We start from the raw sequence: 19422 nt of genomic DNA, 5'->3' as shown, positions 1-19422 counted from the left end.
AACTTATCTCTTCAACCATTAGTTAGAAATGCAGTAACATCAGAAATGATCAGAACGCCTTCATATTGCAAGGAATAATATAGAGTACGCACTTACAGTAGATTGCAAGAGTGTTAGAATGATCCTGAATAATCCTGACATTGAAATACTTAGGCAGTCATTTACAAAGAGCACTTGTCGCACAGATAGAAGTGCTGTAGGCCGTGGTGTGCAGAGAGTTTGATGTCTGCAGGGAGATTGTGAAATCAGTACCTATGAGCGCGGCGGTAAAGTGGACGTGTACTGCTACATCTGAGAGGTATGTCATAAAATTGCCCAACATCCAATTGTAAATGAGCCAAAAGCAGTTAGTAAGATCTATTTTTGATGAAAACACACTGATACTTTTCAGAAAATGCATGTAGCCATAGGGATCACTGTGCCTTATAACCAACGCAGGTAAATTATACTAATGATCCAATATAAATGTATATGTCTCTGTTTATATATATATATATATATATATATAAACAGTTTCATAATAGTGGTAAAGTGCAATCAGGGAGATTGCTAGACTCTTCAGGGAGATTACTACTATTTCAGAGAGTCTCCCTAACAATCAGGGAGAGTTGGCAAGTATGGCACTGTGTTAGGCGTATACAGCACATCAGCCTCCTGGCACTATCCTATTCCATACTGCAAATTTAGCTTTTCCGTTTTTCTCCAAAATATACTGTTTGTTTTACCAATATTAATCATGACAGCGAACATTATTGGATATTGGGACTGCACTTTTGTGCATTTAAAGCTTTGTTTAATATTGGGCAAATGCACAACTACTCCACAGTGCAGTTGTAAGAAGCAAATTGTGTCCCTGGTCTCTGCCGGTTCACAGATCTAATCTGTGGAGTACAAATGGGCATGTGCCCCTCCACACAGTGAGGAATACCTATATAACATGCTCTCCACCACTTTCCCTCATTCCAATAATCATGCTCAATCTTATTATTGGACTGCTCTGATGCTCCTACACTGCACTTTGCAAGGAGCATTTTCACTCTAACCAGCTCCTCCTATCTTGAGATACAGATGTAAGTGGCTGGCGCTACATTCCCTGTGAAGTCTAGTGATAGACTCATAATGCAGCCAGGAACAGCAGGAGCTTTCAACAAGGCCCCTCATAAGGATAATTGTATTGTAAACACAATACAAAACTCCTCCAGTCTGCCAATGCAACATTATGCTCTTTCACATATGCGCCGCCTTACCCTGTAAACCTATGCATTTTGGTGTAATCCTGCGCACACTTGGACAAATGGAGGTACATGGCAGCACCAGAGACAGTTGTACACTGCGACTTGATTATTGTGCTCTTAATAACTGACCTTTTTAATCTGGGTACACACTGTACGATCTATCGTCCAATGCTGGGTGGAAAAGATCCAATCATCCCATCTCCATCTGCACAATATGATGGAGAAAGTAAGGTGGCTTACAAACCCAAAACGCTCCCATGGCACTACAGTAACACTCACAGAAGAGACAGAGAGTTCCTTGCAATCACATAGTTGCCGCCCCCAGTTATGGCCCAGAACTCTCATTTCATGGCAAGAGTATTCCGTCAATGGACGGATGAATCAATAATCTCTAGCAATCTCCATCCATTATTTATTATTTATTAACAGTTTCTTATATAGTGCAGCAAATTCTGTTGCGCTTTACAATTTGAATCAACATTAACATTATACTGGGTTGTAAAAGACATACATACATACATACATACATACTGTACATACATAATGGTAAGAGGGTCCTGCTCACAAGCTTACAATCTATATGTGAGGATATCTGATTCAGTGCACAAGCAGAAGCCAATGTCTTTCTTTGGTGCATGCGCACTCTGCTGAAATACACAATATCCATGTGCATTGTGACTTATATGCTAATTATAATCAGCCACACTGTTATCAGAATATATAGAAGTCTATGTATAGAAAGGCAGCACTCATAGGCTTCATTGCAGTTATACACTATCCATAAGGAAATAAATAAATACAAACTCACCAATATATTGCAAAAGGAAGGATGAACATCAGCATCCAATAAATAAATGTTCTTTTTTCACAGAAAGCATCAAAGCAGTCGGTTGCAATGACCATTGCGTACTGTGTTGACTTTCACCCAGGACCTACCTGTTGTAATATATGTGTGAGTTTGTGTATATTTAAATGTATGGTAAAAAGGGGATATTACACAACTGTTTAAAAAGGGGAAAACAATATTCTCAGGTGGACGTAGCTGATGGACAGTAAACTCTGTGAGTGCTAGGTATTAACACAACACAGCAGCAGAGGTGTCAAAATGATATGTTGCACTGTCCAAAAATAGAGATCAAAATAAGTTAGACTACCAATATACTGTCTTATTCACATAGATTCACAAGACAGCCAAATACAGGGGCTGACAGTAATATCAATATCTCTGTTTTAGGGCTAGTGGGGAATCATAGTGTATGTAGTGTTAATCAACTGTGTGAAATTGTCAGATTGCCTATGAGATAAGAGAAACTGAGTAAGATTCAGTTGAAGGATAAACACATCTTAACAGTGGTCACTCTAAAGTATTTAGTAATATCTTGTAAGATGTTTCATATGTGTTTTTGCACTGCAAGATTGGAAGTTTTAATTTAAAACAACTATGATTGGACACATTTATGAGACAATAGATGTACCAATAACTCTATTGAAGGAAATACATTTGAGCTAATTCGATAGAGGCCATGAATAATTATTAACACATAATACGACTAGTAATGCTGCAAATACTGTAGTATTGAGGCAAAGTGAATAAACAGTAAATTCCTTTGGGAATACATATTATGTGTTTGTAGCTAGATCAATTATATAGATCTAGCATTTTACAGAGACAGTAAAGTAAGTGTCAGACACCAAGATTAAGGAGTTGCAATATTCTTAATCACTATACTTTACTGAAGCAATATGTTATTATATAGACAGTGAAAACAAGTGCCAGATAATAAGAGTGGTGATTATGAAAATTGTCAATTATTCAATTTAAAGGTCACATGAATATGTGTTTAGAATATAACTATTTTGTTTCCTGAAGGTTATTCCTTTTACAGTAGAATACAGATCATTTCTGATATAACAAAGATACTGTAAACTGTATTCTGTATACTGTATAAAAAGGATTGATCCCCAATACATGGACCACGTGTTGAGGACTGTAGTGGTTGTTGTGTCAACCTTGTAATCATGTTTTCATTATCTTTGGATTTACACTTTCTATTTATTTAACTTAATATTTCACAAAAAAAAGTTTTGTTTTGAGTTATTGGTGACTTTTCAGATCATTTCTAACAATATGTGTTTGCAGCAACAGCTTTTTTTTCACTGTAATTAATAAAATGTGTTAATCTTCACAACAGGTCCTCTGATTGGGCGACAGATCTTTAGGTTCAGCGAAGAAGGTCTTGTTAATGCCAGGTTTGACTACAGTTATAACAACTTCCGAGTTACCAGTATGCAAGCCATGATAAATGAGATTCCTCTTCCCATAGACTTGTACCGTTATGTTGATGTCTCCGGGAGGACTGAACAATTTGGAAAATTTAGTGTGATCAATTATGATCTGAATCAAGTTATCACAACTTCAATGATGAAACATACTAAAATATTTAGCTCTAGTGGACAAGTCATTGAAGTTCAGTATGAAATTTTAAAGGCTATTTCTTATTGGATGACTATTCAGTATGACAACATGGGTCGGATGATTATGTGTGGCATACGAGTAGGTGTAGATGCTAACTTAACAAGATATTCTTATGAATATGATCCAGATGGTCAGCTTCAGGCTGTGTCTGTTAATGATAAACTTCAGTGGCGTTACAGCTATGATCTCAATGGAAACATCAACCTGCTAAGCCATGGAAATAGTGTTCGCCTAACTCCACTCAGATATGACATTGGAGACCGCATTACTCGACTGGGAGAAATTCAGTATAGAATGGATGAAGATGGATTCCTAAGGCAGAGAGGCAATGATATATTTGAGTACAATTCCAATGGTCTTTTGATCAAGGCATATAATAAGGTTGCTGGATGGAATGTTCAATACCGATATGATGGACTTGGAAGACGTGTTGCAAGCAAATTAAGTACAGGCTCTCACCTGCAGTTCTTTTATGCAGATCTAGCCAATCCAATAAGAGTTACTCATTTGTACAATCACAGTAGCTCTGAAATAACATCACTCTATTATGACCTTCAAGGCCACCTTATAGCCATGGAATTAAGCAGCGGAGAGGAGTATTATGTTGCCTGTGAGAATACAGGGACACCCCTGGCAGTATTTAGTAGTCGGGGCCAAGTGATAAAAGAAATTCTATACACACCATATGGTGACATCTATGAAGACACCAATCCAGATTTTGAGATTATCACTGGGTTTTATGGAGGACTGTATGATTCCCTAACTAAACTTTTACACCTTGGTCAAAGAGATTATGATGTTGTTGCTGGAAGATGGACTACACCCAACCATCATATTTGGAAAAAATTAAACACCGAACCAAGGCCTTTTAACTTGTATGCATTTGAAAACAACTATCCAGTTGGCAAGACCCTGGATGTGGCACAGTATACCACAGGTACAGCATGGTTTCATTATTTTAAATCCTAAAATGAATTTCTAAAAGGCTGTGTACTTCTCTAACATCATCTTCATCCAATCACAGCAAACACTTCACATTAACACATACAGTAGGGGGACATTTACTAAATGTCAGTTTGGTCAGACGTCTATATTTACTGGTTTTCCTGGTGCTTTAGTGATCTGCCAAACTGCTGTAAATCCACCATGTTTTATTTTCCACCTGCTACACATCACCAATTTTTACAATGGATAAGATAAGAACCATCCTTCTTACTAAGTGGTGGTTTCGGAAACATCTGTCAAAAGTACCCAAATAAATGAGTAGCTTCAAACAGGTGAGATAGCTCAAAAGCATGCTGTGACCTATCAGAAGAAGAATCACAGTTTACAGTACTTATAATAAGGCAATCATTATGGCTTGAATAAGGAAGCAGATTGATGAATAATTATTTTATATGGGTCATTTTATTTAATTAATGTATTAGCAAAATTATTCTTTACTTTTATTATAAAATCAATATTATTCATTATATTAAAGGGGAATTAGTAATTAATAGTCAAATGGTGGTAAAAATGTATTTTAATGACAGGGCAACATTTATTATTTTATGATGTGGGCTCCATTCATATAGACTGAAAAAAATGAATGTTGCCTGGTCATAAAAACATTTTTTAACACAACTTAACAATTAAAATTAATGTTGTTCCTAAAATATTATTGCCCCTTTAAGATAAATCATAATTTTATCTGTTTCCTTTTTTAATACATAATGATTGCCCTCATTATAGGAGTATTGTAAATCCTCTCCTTCTGATTGGCCAGATTGATGCAGTGGTTTATGGCAGTTTTGTGGCAGATTTTAACAGTGGTTCATCAATTTGTAAATGCCTGGACATCACTGGCAGGTTGATAATGACTGTCCAAATCGCGAATTAGTCAATCCAGTGGTTTGAAAGTCAAAACCGCCAGGGATATGCAACAGTTTCAAACCCCTGGTAAAACTGCCTTTTAAAGTAAATTTTGCCCATATTCTCCAAATGCACACACTTTCTAAGCCTTTTCCTCTTTGTCCCAGCATTGCCTGCAAACTGTCAGGCTCAGGTGTGCAGTGGTCAGGGCTGTTAAGAGCCAACATGGGTGAAGGGGGCGTGGCCTAATTGCGGGAGGCATGGCCATGCCCCTTAATAACATAAAAAGAAAAAACCTAGTTGCAGCACAGCAAAGCGGCTCTGTGTGTTGGGGAGAGGGGAGCAGTGAGCCCCTAATCCCAGCGTAAATTCAGGGGGGGCATGATCAGGATGATCCCTTTGCAGCCCAGCACACTGCAGCATGTGCTGTGCTGCTCATCTGACAGGTAAGAGGGAGGTGGAGGGGTGTTGTCAGACCCGGCCCCCGCCAAGTCCCTCCAGCAAGCTCGGGCCCGGGTAATTAGTGCCCCTCCCCCCCCCTCTCGGTACCCCTGGCTGTGGTCTGCTGCCAATTGGGCTAATATGACCTAACTAGTCATCAAAACATCTTTACTTTACATTTTTCCTTGATTATACAGATTATTTCTTTATGTAACAAATACCTAAATTAATTTTATCTATATACACTACATAGGTTGCAAATATTTTTCTTATATATTTAATTACACTAGGTCTGATTCAGAGATGTATGCTGAACTGATGGTTATCACACTTCTCCGATGGTGGGAGGACTAGGTATGTGTAGGATGTACACCGCGCATGTGCAGCCCTCCAGCTACGAGTCCACTCATGGTGTCTCTGATTGACAGGCTGTGGCATTTATGGGAGGTGGAGCGGGGGCGTCCCTGGCACGCATTTTAGGAAACGGTCTTGTTGCCTCCGTCTTCCGGGAGGGGCGAGGCCTGGGTCTGTGTCTGTGGATGCAGATGCGCTGGCCTCGCAAGTGGCCAGGAAATGTCCAGTCTGAGTAAGTCCCAGCTTATGCAGCCTGGCCAAAGGGGCAACTATTACAATGGTTGCAGTTATCACCTGTGGCAGCGTCTACAGACGCTGCACTCAGATCTCTCAGATGCAAACAGAAGGTGTCTATTTCCTCCAGACACCTCCTGCTGCATTTACATTTTGTTACACAGCCGCTTCTGTGCGTCTCTGCAGTACCGTCCATCTCTGAATCAGGAAAACAGTAACATAACAGGTGTGTGTGAGTGCGCACATGCGAATGTGTGCGTGCGTGTCATTGTGTCTGTGCTTTGTCCAATAGGGAGGAACACTCAAAATTATGGGCCTGATTCAGAGCCGGTCGCTATTTGCGCTCGCTCGTCCAGAAAATAGGGGTGGCTATTCAAATGAACCGTTCGCTGTTTGCAGTCTGTTCACGCCTCTAGGTCTGAACGAGCAAACAAAACTTGCGGTCGTTTTTTGGGAAACTATGCCCCCTGTCCGCTCGCATCCTACGTCATGTCCGCTATTTATTAGATTAATCGAGTACATCAAACGGTATGAGCTGCTCGCTATTCTTGTGGTTGGTTTTTGCTACCACAATTTTGCGAGCAGTTCTGGCTATAAAATAACCCAGTGACGTGGTCAATGACACTGCTGTTTTAAATATGCACACCCATAAAATGCCCGTTTTGACCTTTAAGCACGCCTGCGATCGGATCTCCACTCCCCGTTTTCAAGCACCTTCCCCTGTTACCACCCACATATGCCTCATCCTGTCACTCAAATTAGCAGGCATTCGCTATTTTGCGAGCACATGAATTTCGGCCGCACTGACTGGTTCGCGCATGCGTATAACGATCCGTACGCATGCGCAGTTGGGCAAACATCGCTCGGAGCGAACGAGCTGCCACTTACAAGTGGCTCTGAATCAGGCCCTATGTTCAAACAAGCATCAGTGTGTGTTTTACCTTCAACTAAACAATGTTCTTAACACAGGATGTCACTCTCAGCAGTGTTGTTACAGCAGGATATAAAGATATAACAAATACAAGAAGAAAACAATCAACGTGTCTAGCAGGGGTTTACATTTTTATCTGTCTTCACCTGCAATAACTAATGAATTTGTATCTTGCTAAAATGAGTTCTGTAACCTCAATCTAATGTGTAAGTCTTTATGGTGCCACAAAATATACTCATTAGGCAAGACACAAAAGTTATTAAGAAATAACTGCAGGCATAATAATACATTGGGAATTACTCATCAATTATATTGTAAGATAGAGCTTACAGTGCAATATAATTGATAATTAAAGTAAATGATATTAAGCAAATGAAAATAAATACATTGTAACAAAATATATTATTCTCTTATTTAGACATTGGAAGTTGGTTGGAGCTGTTTGGTTTTCAACTACATAATGTACTCCCTGGATTTCCAAAACCAGAAGCAAAGGGCTTTGAGTCAACATATGAGTTACTGCAACTACAAACCAAAACCCAGGAGTGGGATCCTGGAAAGGTTGGTATTTTGTCTCAAATATTTCTAGTCCCTGGACCTTCCCATTAATTTGAACAATTCCAACTAATCAGTTACTCAGCATGCCACACCTACTTTTGTCAATTTCTCACTTCATATCAAGCTTGCATGAGCAAGAACTGAATAGTTATGAAAAAGATATGTCAAAGTTCACCTGTCTCCTGCATGCAAAGTTAGCTGCCATTTTGTTGTTTGGACCAATACTCATGAGAATGTAGCCTATCAATTTACTACGAATTGGTGTCATCACTGTGGCACAAGGCATTAATAGGCGGTGTTTTCATGCCTAATGATTAAGTCCAGCTTCCACCATTTTTTATAAAATAGGTACACTTTAACAAACAGATACTTGTGTTGACAAATCAGTTAACTGGAGAAAATATAACAACAATTACCTGTTAGTGGAATTTCCTTGAGTCTGTCCATAACTTCCGTAACATTAGGGTTAAGGCTCATACTTTCATCTTTAGCTACATCTTCACTCCCTCCATTGTCTACTGACTTTCTCCAACATTAAACAATATAAATAATGAGAAAATAGCAAACCATGCAAAACAACAAAAGAGTAATACTACGGTAAAAAAAAGGGGATGAGGTATGAAGGAACAGAATATTATTGTTGCATTTCCACTTAATCTCCCCATGGCAGTTGTAACTATATGATCAGAACACATGCAGCTAAAATCACTGCTGGGTTGGGGTATCTAAAAAATTTTATATATTTTTTTTCAAACTCAAAACTGCTATGTCAAGCCTGTAATGTTTAGCATAAGTATGCAAGGAGCTTCATCCTATTCTACATAACTCCACTTACAGCATGTATCCTGAGCCCTCTATGCCATAAAGAAGTTATGGTCCTAGGAGAGTGAGTTTCAGGATCTCTGGTGACTGTGTCCGTTTAACAATACAATCACTAAATCATCTTTCTTGGTTGGCTGTCACCAGTGCCTTCTGAAAAAACAACCATTTTTTGTTGTCTGCCTCTGTGAATTAATCCTATTCAGAATGCCAAAAACTTTCTTTAGAGTGGAGTAAAAGGACAAAAGTGCAAGTTCATTTAGAAACCATTTTCGATAATAACTGACTATGAGCTCTTAAAACAACACAGATATGTTTTAATAGGGCCAGACCTGGCACCATCAATCAAGAAGCACTCTAGTCCTCCTAGCTGAAAAAAATGTCAGGATTACCTCTGAAAATGGAGCTTAGTGCTGAGCCTTGAACTTTAAAACAATCTGAGAGCTGACCTTTATCTCACCCATCCTGCAATAAATGAAGAATCAAAACTGTCCGTGCTAATATTGGTTTTTATCCTTTCTTAATGTACAAGAAAGAAAATTGTTCCTAGGTCCTAACATACTGAATTGGTGGGTTCCCTGGCCTTCAGGAGAAGGTGACATCATACAACCACTACCTGACATGTCTGGCCTGACAGGCTGTGGACAGGAGTTTTACTGCTAAACTTAGAGAGAAGCATATTCATCCTGGCTAAAAGTGTAATGTCCCATTTTTACTAAGGACCAGGTTTGAATAGATCAGAGAGGCAAGCCTGATGTGAAGTGTTCAGACACAGTGACAGACACATATTATCAGGTACAACGCTATTTTATTTTAAACCACAGAATTAGCCATTCAATATGAGAGTTGCCATGCAAAGACATAACAGATGTACCAGATCAATACACATTAATACAACAATGATGAAGAAATAAGTTGACAAATTGGCAAGGGAAATTTACAACTAAAAGGTTAACAAGGCATAGTGTGACAGAACGGGCAAATATAAAATTGAGAATTAGCAGTAAATGTGGCAAGTGAGCACACACAAAGTCCTTATTGCTTTAACTGCTGACAATAAACAGTTTCAACCAGTCCCACAGTATGAAAAGACAATATGAGCTGCAATCAGGTGATGTATGTGAAGTCAAAGTGGCCAGCAGGTGCACACATAGTTCTTTTGCTTTAACTTGTGGCAATAGTAAGCTTTAAACAGACTAAATGCTTTCACACTAAAAGGGCTTATCTTTACAAAAAACTTTATGCACAGTCCAACTAATCACTAGCCCTAGCTCTTGCTCTCTCCACCCTATCCTTCCAGAAATAATCAGCCCCCTCTTCCACTACAGCTAAAGGAGGGTTCACAGTTGATCTCACCCACAATGGCAGTAGAAGTCCTTCCTCCATGCAGCACTGAATTCCCTGGTGAATGGGGCAAATGGCGAAGGGCCATCCCATGGACGCACCTCTTCTAGCCACGGCTCCCTGGCGGCAAGAACAGAACCCGCAGAAACAAGTAGCGTACACCATCCATAGCAGGGGGCTTTGGGCAATATGCTCCGCTGTCAATCCTCTGACCGGTCTCCAGACCCAGGCCCTAGCAGAACCCGCTGGACATCATCCCCTTGACTGTGCCCACTGCTGATCCCTGAATTCCTGCTCTGCAGCTGCAGGAGCGCAGCTAGTGCCATCCTCCAAGTCCCCTGCCAGACCACATAGACTCTTCCCTGGGCTACATGGCTGATGCTGCTGCACAACTCTCTCCCATCTGTGCCTTCCCTGTCTATCTGGCTGTCATACTTTTATCATCTCCTGCTGGGTAGTACTGCCTCCGCTGCTTGAAGACCCTGTATACTATTGGTCAAGGTCCACTAGCCACAGACTGCCCCAGGGCTCCTCTACCCCTCAACTCAGGCTTCCAACAAGTGCAGGGAATTTTTCCCAGGAAATAGTTGTTACTGGCCTGCCAGGGATCTGCCAGACTCTCCTGTACATGCTCAGTACAGGCCAGGAGAGAAGGGTCACTGAAAGTTCATCCTGACAGCTACTATAGGGCTTAATGGGAGCAGCATTTTCACCACCAAAAAAACTGCAGTGTGCTAGATAAGAACAAGGGGTGACCTTAACTTAGGGGTACCAACCACAAAAGGATAATATTGCAACTGTCTCTTTTCTATATTTATTTTTTGTTAAATGGTTTTGAATTTAGAGGACCTGAAGAGAAGACATATCCCAGTCTGAACTCCTGGGCTCTGCTAGCCACTTTCTCTTCTGGAAGAAACAGGCCCCGTATCTGCCACTGTAAACTGAAAAATATCCATATGAAGTTCCCATTCCCTTGGGTGTAGCTTTTTATGAAGTATATGAACTTTTTAAGAAGTTATTACAACAAACTATGGGCTTGAAGCTGAAACCTGCCTTTCACTAGAATGTCATCTAGGTAAGGGTATAGTTAGGTTCCTTGCAGCCTCAGATAAACTGTAGCTACTACCAGTGGTGTATCTATAATGGGTGCAGAGTGTATGGTGCACACAAGCCCCTGGGTCCAGGAGGGCCCACAACATACTGTACACCTTGCACTAAAGTTCTACAATAATATTATCTCTCTGGAGTCCTGCCTCAGTAGTGGCAGCATTTCACAAACCATCAGGAAAATGATGCGGCAGCCATTTTCCTTGCAATTTGTGCATGTGCAGTAAAAACATTGCAGAAAAAATGTCTGGCCCACCATTTTACCAGAGACTTGCACCTGCGCCAGAGTCTACTCACTTGCGCCACCGGCTAGAGAGGAGGGGGCCCAGATGGAGAGGGCACACAGGCCCCCTCCTCTCTTAATACACCCTAGCTACTAGCTTAAGTGGTGAGAACAGGGGTATCTCCCCTGTAAATAAAGGATGTCACCCACTGTGAATTGAGGGCCTGATTCACTACGGATCGCAACTGCTTATGCAATTGCGATTACGCATGCAGTTCATCTGCGATAGTAAGCTAATCCATTGCGATCACTAACCCGTCGCAGTACTACACAGGGACACCCATTTTACTTAGCATACGTATGTACTCTTTAACAAGACTGCAAAACCATCAGTACAATTGAGTACAATTGCAGCCTCACACACACTTGCACAAGCTCTGACCTTACTCAGAAATTGGTAACTTCCACACACGCTACGAGACCTCAGACTGCGTAGCAGGGGCTAATTTATGCCGCCCCTGCAATGGAGTGCGAACGCACTGGGATGCCTGCGTGTCACAGACCACCCCGTCACCTCCTATAAACTACACTTCCTGTCAATCACTCTGCGATGGATCTGCATAGTCACTGCGATCGTAGTCCTGATCGCAGCGGACAGTTCGCACATGCGCACTGTGATGCATACACATGCACAGAACGCAAAAATCGCCCGATTGCATTCGTAATCGCAGTTGCAGACGGTAGTGAATCAAGCCCTGAAAGTGGTGATTCAGGACACTTAAAATGAGAAACTTCTGTTGGCCTTTTATGCGTTTTTTAGATCTATAGAGGTCATATAGTAGATCTATGACTGCCAGTAAAGACCTCAGTGACTCCATCTGGAACTTCTTTGCCTTATTGGAGCTGTTGATATACTGCACAACCAAGATCAATCTGAAACCCTTTGTAATCTTTTTTCATTAGGAACAACAGGAATAAATACTTGTTCCCTCTTTCCACTAAAAGCATCTCTGAAGTTATGTACTGTATTGTTCAAGATCACTTCCATGCCCTCTAATATAGCTGACTTCTTTTCTTCCTCTTCAGGTTCTTGTTTGGGACTACTAAAAATTGTAGTGAATAACCACTGCTGATAATTTGCTGTAATCATACTTGTCTCATATTCTGTAGGCTCCTTTGCTCTGTCTGGCCTGTAAGTTCTGGCTTACTATAATTTGCCATTTAAGTGGTGAAGAAAACGGCACTTATCGTGGATTATTTTTCGGGACACATCAGGTCCTAAAAAATATCCACAATAAGTGCCGGCGTCAGGCAGCACATCGGAGCTAATTGGATAGCTCAGTTGCACTCAATTAGCAGTGCTACTTAACGCTGCTTATTGGATACCCCCCTTAGGATCTGCTGCCCATAGCTCAAGTCATAAATCTCTCCATGATGACATGCTACTAGAGCCTAGCAAACCATCACAGATGAATATCTATAACTCCCTGCTTTTCTGTTGTTCTTAACAGTAGAGAATGCCCAACACCTTCCTGAATATCTCTCTCCAGGATACGCAACCACACTCTCAGAATTCTTGCTGCTTGCTCCTGCATTAAATTCCACTTTCTCTAAGCCACTCTACATTTTACAATCCATAGGGTTCTTAAGAGGATCTCATCCACCAACGGAATAGCACGCAGTATCTTTTAACTTTGGCAGTTTTCTGAAAATCAAACCCAGGATTAAGTCTAATAAAAAGAGAAAACAAAACTATTCTGAGCAAAACAGAAAAAGGAAAACAATGAAAGATAAATAAGATAAAATAAGAGAACATTTATGGCTTACCATGTCGTGGTGTTGAGTGGCATTTCAATTGCTGCTACTGCTCCAGTTTATTATCTACAGTATGGCTGCTGAGTGTTTACTACAAAGTAGGTAGAAATAAGCAGAGTTGATTTTAAATTTGGTGACAAGGCCACACCCACTCGTACAGTCCTGTGACCTGGCCTGATAAATATTTAAAAAGAAGTTTCCGTGAACCAAAGACTTCCCCATTGAAATCTTCAGGACAAGACCGATTCTGGAATATTTGGCACCCGCCAACAAACCTTATAAGTTAATAATATTTATTGAAACCTAAAAACTGGGGACTGCACACAACAGCGACAGATTTGTCTTCTCTGGGGTGTAGAAATCTGTATTGAGAATCACTTATCCAAGCACTCCCCACCCACACACCACTTACCCCATTCCTCATATGAATATGACCATTTTGACAGATTTCCAAACTATTGGTTCATGTAGTTTCTCACCTCACCATTGTTTTGATAGCTGTGATTCTTCACAAACACAATGTACATTCATAATCTACATACAATACAAAGCACATTGTAACAAACACTTATTCATGGAATATTATGGGATTATAAATGTAACATTGGGTTAAGACTGGATCACTTTTTCTAATATAATTGGCAGCAGGAGATGCATCAGATTTAGCCCAGATGTTTATTCAGATAAATATATTACTTTAACTCCAATCCCATTTCTTCTATACAAAAATTGTGCTTACAGTATTAAGTGACAAGAATGTAATGTAAACCTGAATGAGCAATAAAAATCTTAATTGTGCTGTAACTCCTGCATCAGATTCCTGCAAGTACTACTCCAGAGCCTGTACTCACCTATTACAGACTGCATAGGACACACATAGGATTAGATGCAATGTGTAGCCCAAATGTATACGTTAATGTGGGCCATGAAAGTGCATTTTTGCATGTTTATGTTGTATTTCCAATGTATATTGGGATGAAGTGTGTTACAATGGGGCTGCTTCAGAATACCTTTAGATCACATGAATATATGCAGAGCCAAGGGTTAACTACGCACCAGTACTAATAGCCTGTGGTGATCACTGCTAAAGTGATGGAATAAACAGCACAAGCTGCAACCAGCTCCAGGTAATGATAGGCTGATCTGGAATACCCATGTCATGGCATAATTGTTGGTAAGCTGGTGAGCTATCCGGTGGGTGGGGTGTCCTATGTTGGCCTATGCTGTGTTCAAGTCCTCCTTCAATGGCTGGGTGGTGGATGAGCTTGTTGGCCTGCCATGCAACCTCAAAAGCATGGCACCCTCCCACTGTATTTGCCACATCCTGCCAATCCTGCTCTCTGGGTCTGTACATAGAGCCTAAGCCATCACTTGTCCAATATAAATCTTGGCCAGCTGCTGTACTGCTAGCTAGGCATTCCCACCTGCCAGAAATAGAAAGGTATCCTGTCCAGCTACTCAGGGCCAGATTAAGGTCTGTGGGGGCCCCTGGAATGACTGCCACCTGTCACCACCCACGTTAATCCGGCCCTGCACCTACTGCTTGCTGCAGAATACAGACAGACTGGAAAGAAACCCCAGGAGAAAAACCTTTTGTATTTGTAGTGCAAACTTGTCTAGTCTTCAGCAAGGATTAATCCTACACCTATCATTACTGCCATGGAGTGATTAAATAGAGAGAAGCATGCAACACAACATAACATAACACAAATACTGATATATCACACACATCATGCAAGCATAAAACATTACAGTGTCAGTGCGGTAGTTACACCATTAAGTACAGTAGAGCAGAACTTTAATATATGACACCTTCATATCTCACTGATTTCCATTTTCTCCGAACAGTTCACAACTAAAATTTACATATCTCCATTTTAAAATATATTTTACTTCAAGTGTCATTAAATTATTATTGAATATAGATTGTTTTCTTTTTTTAAGGATGAGATATTTCATATTCAATATGTAATTAGTGATGATCAGTGGCGTAACTAGGGTATTTGGAGCCCAGGGCAAATTTGAAAACGAAGCGCCCCCTAACACACCTATATGCGCGCGCGGGAAAAAAATGGGCGTGGTCACTTAAAAATGGGGCGTGTCAACATGACACACCCCTTTATTTTCACGCTGAACATTCCTATCCATATGCACCTTAACCTCAGTAGTACCCCTTATACAGTGCCCCCAGTATGCAGTTGTGGTCCCTCTTATGCAGGCCCATAGTAGTGCCCCTTATACAGTACCCCCAGTAGTGGCCCCCCCAAATGCAGTGCCCCACGTAGTGTTCCCCTTATGCAGTGCCCCCAGTAGCAGTCCCCACAATGCAGTGCGCCCAGTAGCAGTATCCCCTTATGCAGTGCCCTTTATATGGTGCCCCCAGTAGTAGTCCCCCCCCTATGCAGTGCCCTTTATATAGTGCCCCCAGCAGTAGTCCCCCCCATGCAGTTTTCCCAGTAGTGGTCCCCTTATGCAGGCACCCTGTAGTGATCCCCCCTATCCAGTGCCCCCTGTAGTGGCCCTTCCTATTATTGCCCCCAGTAGTGGTCCCCCGAGTGCAGTGCCTCTAGTAGGCCCCTTTCATAATGCCCCCAGTGGTAGGTCCCCCCCAAGTAGTAGTCCCCAGTAGAGTAGGTGCTCCCAATGGTGCCCCCAGTAGTAGCCACCCCTCCCCCAGTAGAGGTCCCCCCAGTAGTAGCCACCCCTCCCCCAGTAGAGGTCCCCCCAGTAGTAGCCACCCCTCCCCCAGTAGAGGTCCCCCCAGTAGTAGTCACCCCTCCCCCAGTAGAGGTCCCCCGGTAGTAGCCACCCCCCTCCCCCGTTGTGCAGATAGGTTACAAAAAAAAATATATATATATCTATAAAAATATACTTACCTGAATCTCTGCTCCTGCTCCTGCTCCTGGTCCTGATCGCGACACCGCTCCCGCCCGGGCGGGCGCGCTCAGCATTATGGGACAGAAGTCATGACGTCAGTCCCATTACCCACTGCAGAGTCCGGCTCTTGCAGTGGGTGCTGCAGCAGTCAATGAGAGTCTATCTGACTCTCATTGGCTGCTGTTTAACACACGCATCGCTGCCAGCGCTGGCGGCGATGCATGTGTTATGCACAGCCTGATCCCGCCTCCTGGGGGAGGGAACGGGCTCAGGCGTGCAGCACAGGACCGGCGCTGGAAGCCTAGCGCCGGTCCTGTGTAAATGTGTAGCGCTGACCGCACTCATTGCAGTTGGTGCTACACTGGCTAACTAGGGCGGGCGGGCCGGTACCGTGGCCGGCGGCGCTCCCCGCACCGCCGGTCCAACGGCGCCCAGGGCACGAACCCCGCCCGCCCTGCCCTAGTTACGCCACTGGTGATGATGATGATTATGGGGTCATCAGCAATAGCAAAGCACTTGTAATTGGCTGATTACAAACACACTCTGATGCTAATATATTTGCTCACACATTTGCTCATTTATTATGTGTTCGTATCCATGTTTTATTGGATGGAGTTGTACTTGCTGTATTAGATAGATGTTTTGTGTTTTATCAAAGCCCAATAGCAAATGCATAATTCGCCAACATAAAAAATGGCTAAAGATGGGTATAAGTGTGTGGAATATGCATAATTGATATCTGAGACATATGCTACTGGTGCAAACAGGCACCAGTAGTAGGTATCTTATGATAGTTGCATTTGCCTTCAATTGCAACATTATAACTCATTATAAGTCCAATGATGAATCAGATTCATCTGCAAAAGTAGAAAAAAAATTATGAAACTCGTTTCAGTATGCTAATTGTAAATCTGGGCACACACTTGTCGATATATATTGTTTGTTTGATTGATGAATGATAGTGCATCAGAGGTTGTGTACACCCAGTATATCTGTGAGCAACGTAGTTCATGGATATGGCTGACTGCAGTACTTGAAAAAATAAATATGCAATGATCATTCCACTTTAGTAAATTAATACACATTTTTAATACAATTGTAATAATTGAAATTAATTGCAATTATTAATGTCTTTTTAGACAATTCTTGGTATTCAGTGTGAGCTACAGAAGCAGTTGAGAAACTTCATTTCCTTAGATCAACTTCCAATGGCTCCAAAACAAAATGGCCGGAAATGCCACGAAACCATAAAATATCCCAGATTTGCAGCTGTGTCATCACTTTTTGGGAAAGGCATCAAATTCGCCATCAAAGATGGAGTTGTGACTGCAGATGTCATCGGTGTGGCTAATGAAGACAGTCGCCGCATTGCTGCCATTTTGAATAATGCCCACTACCTGGAAAACCTGCATTTTACTATAGAAGGTAAAGATACTCACTACTTCATTAAGTTGGGTTCCTTGGAAGAAGACCTTACTGTCATTGGAAACAGCGGTGGTGGTCGTATTCTGGAGAATGGAGTCAATGTTACTGTGTCTCAAATGACTTCAATGGTCAATGGGAGGACTAGACGGTTTGCTGATATACAGCTCCAACATGGCACCTTGTGCTTTAATGTTCGCTATGGAACAACTATTGAAGAAGAGGGGGATCATGTTCTGGAATTGGCAAGGCAAAGAGCGGTGGCCCAGGCTTGGACTAAGGAGCAGAAGAGATTGCAGGAAGGAGAGGAAGGCATAAGAATGTGGACAGAAGGAGAGAAACAACAACTTTTAAGCACAGGGAAAGTCCAAGGCTATGATGGATATTTTGTTCATTCAGTGGATCAGTATCTAGAACTTTCTGATAGTGCCAACAATATTCACTTCATGAGACAGAGTGAAGTAGGCAGGAGGTAACAAAAAACAAAAGACGTTCTTTGCCTTTGCGTCACCAAAGACTGCCTGTTTTTAAAACATAAAATGGTTTATTGTAACAATTTTTTAGATCAGATCTCTGTATATGTAAATATAAAGAAAACATATCCAACTGCCTTTAAATGTGACAGAAGATGGTATTTTAATATTGTTAGTTGAACAATGTAATTCTGGTAGCACCAGTGAGGTCTTTTATCACAATGCTGAGCGATATTTAAAGTACACTTGTTACCTGCATACAGTGGTGTGGTGGCAATTACTTTGTGGGCTGAAGCAATATAGTGAGAAAGCAGCCTATTGAGTCACTATGAATAAGTGACATCACAGAAACAGGAAGTGAGATACACAGTGTGTAGTGTATTCATGGGCTGCATTCTCATGAATATCGGTACATCCCACTAAATGGCTACCACCTCTGTGTAATGGACAGGCGCATTTTAAGGCCTCTCAAGTGCTCATGGGGTTTAAAATGACCGTAAAGCTTCTTATATCTTGTGTGGCAGTATTCAGCATTTTCGCTTGCATATTAACCACTACAAAGTTGCCACTGTTTTCTGGAAACTAGAGCTTATGTGATGATATAGCTTCTAGAAGAAAAAAAAAATCCTAAAGAGTATTAGTAAGTATATGATAAAAACTAAATATGTAATACTAAAATCCTGTCATTGTTTCTTATTTTTTCATAAATTAACATTCTTTCAAATAAAAAATAAAATGTTGTGAGTCATGTATACTCATATTGGACTCTAAACATAACCCATTATCTCCACAATTCAAGCAGTGCTGTTCTATTATTAGATATCACTCCTAGGCTTAGAAGTGCTAATGAGTTTTGGGTAATTCCAGCTGATCATCAAACTACAGTATTGCTAATGACACACTGTTTTGGTCATCTATTATCTGTTAATTATACACAAGTACAACACTACATTCATAAACTCCTCTACAAAGCTATCTGTAGAAATTGTGAGTTCTGAGGTCATCACTTATAATCAGTGAGTTCTGATGTCATAACTTCAGTGTTCAGTAGGAATCTAGTGAATTATTACGAATAATGCACAGCTTACTGCAGAGTATTATGAATATTAGATGCCACTTTGGATATGTGTGACCTGTAGAAAAGATATTTACAGCCATGGGCTTTTATCTTGTGACAGAGTTCATGGGTGACTTCTAATTTCTATATATTTTACACTAGGCAGTAGGTTATCCTATGTATATAGAAAAAAAAACTCTTTTTC

At 41.2% G+C, this 19422-nt stretch overlaps 1 protein-coding gene across 1 annotated transcript in view; it reads left to right on the top strand.

The window, feature by feature from the left end:
* Window positions 1–18837, top strand: part of LOC148436209 (teneurin-1-like) — a gene marked incomplete at its 5' end in the record, with an annotated part of 72647 nt that extends 53810 nt beyond the window's left edge. The window contains 3 exons of the mRNA XM_088465210.1: window positions 3428–4648; window positions 7941–8083; window positions 17405–18837. Coding sequence (XP_088321336.1) covers window positions 3428–4648; window positions 7941–8083; window positions 17405–18163 — 2123 coding nt within the window. The remainder of the gene's footprint in view (window positions 1–3427; window positions 4649–7940; window positions 8084–17404) is intronic.
* Between the last annotated feature and the right edge of the window lie 585 nt (window positions 18838–19422).

This window comes from Taudactylus pleione, unplaced genomic scaffold, assembly GCF_031769625.1.
Source record: "Taudactylus pleione unplaced genomic scaffold, aTauple2 ptg001908l, whole genome shotgun sequence".
Classification (NCBI taxonomy): Eukaryota; Metazoa; Chordata; class Amphibia; order Anura; family Myobatrachidae; genus Taudactylus; species Taudactylus pleione.
Note: the sequence above shows the minus strand (reverse complement) of the source record. Positions and strands in the feature narration are given on the sequence as shown.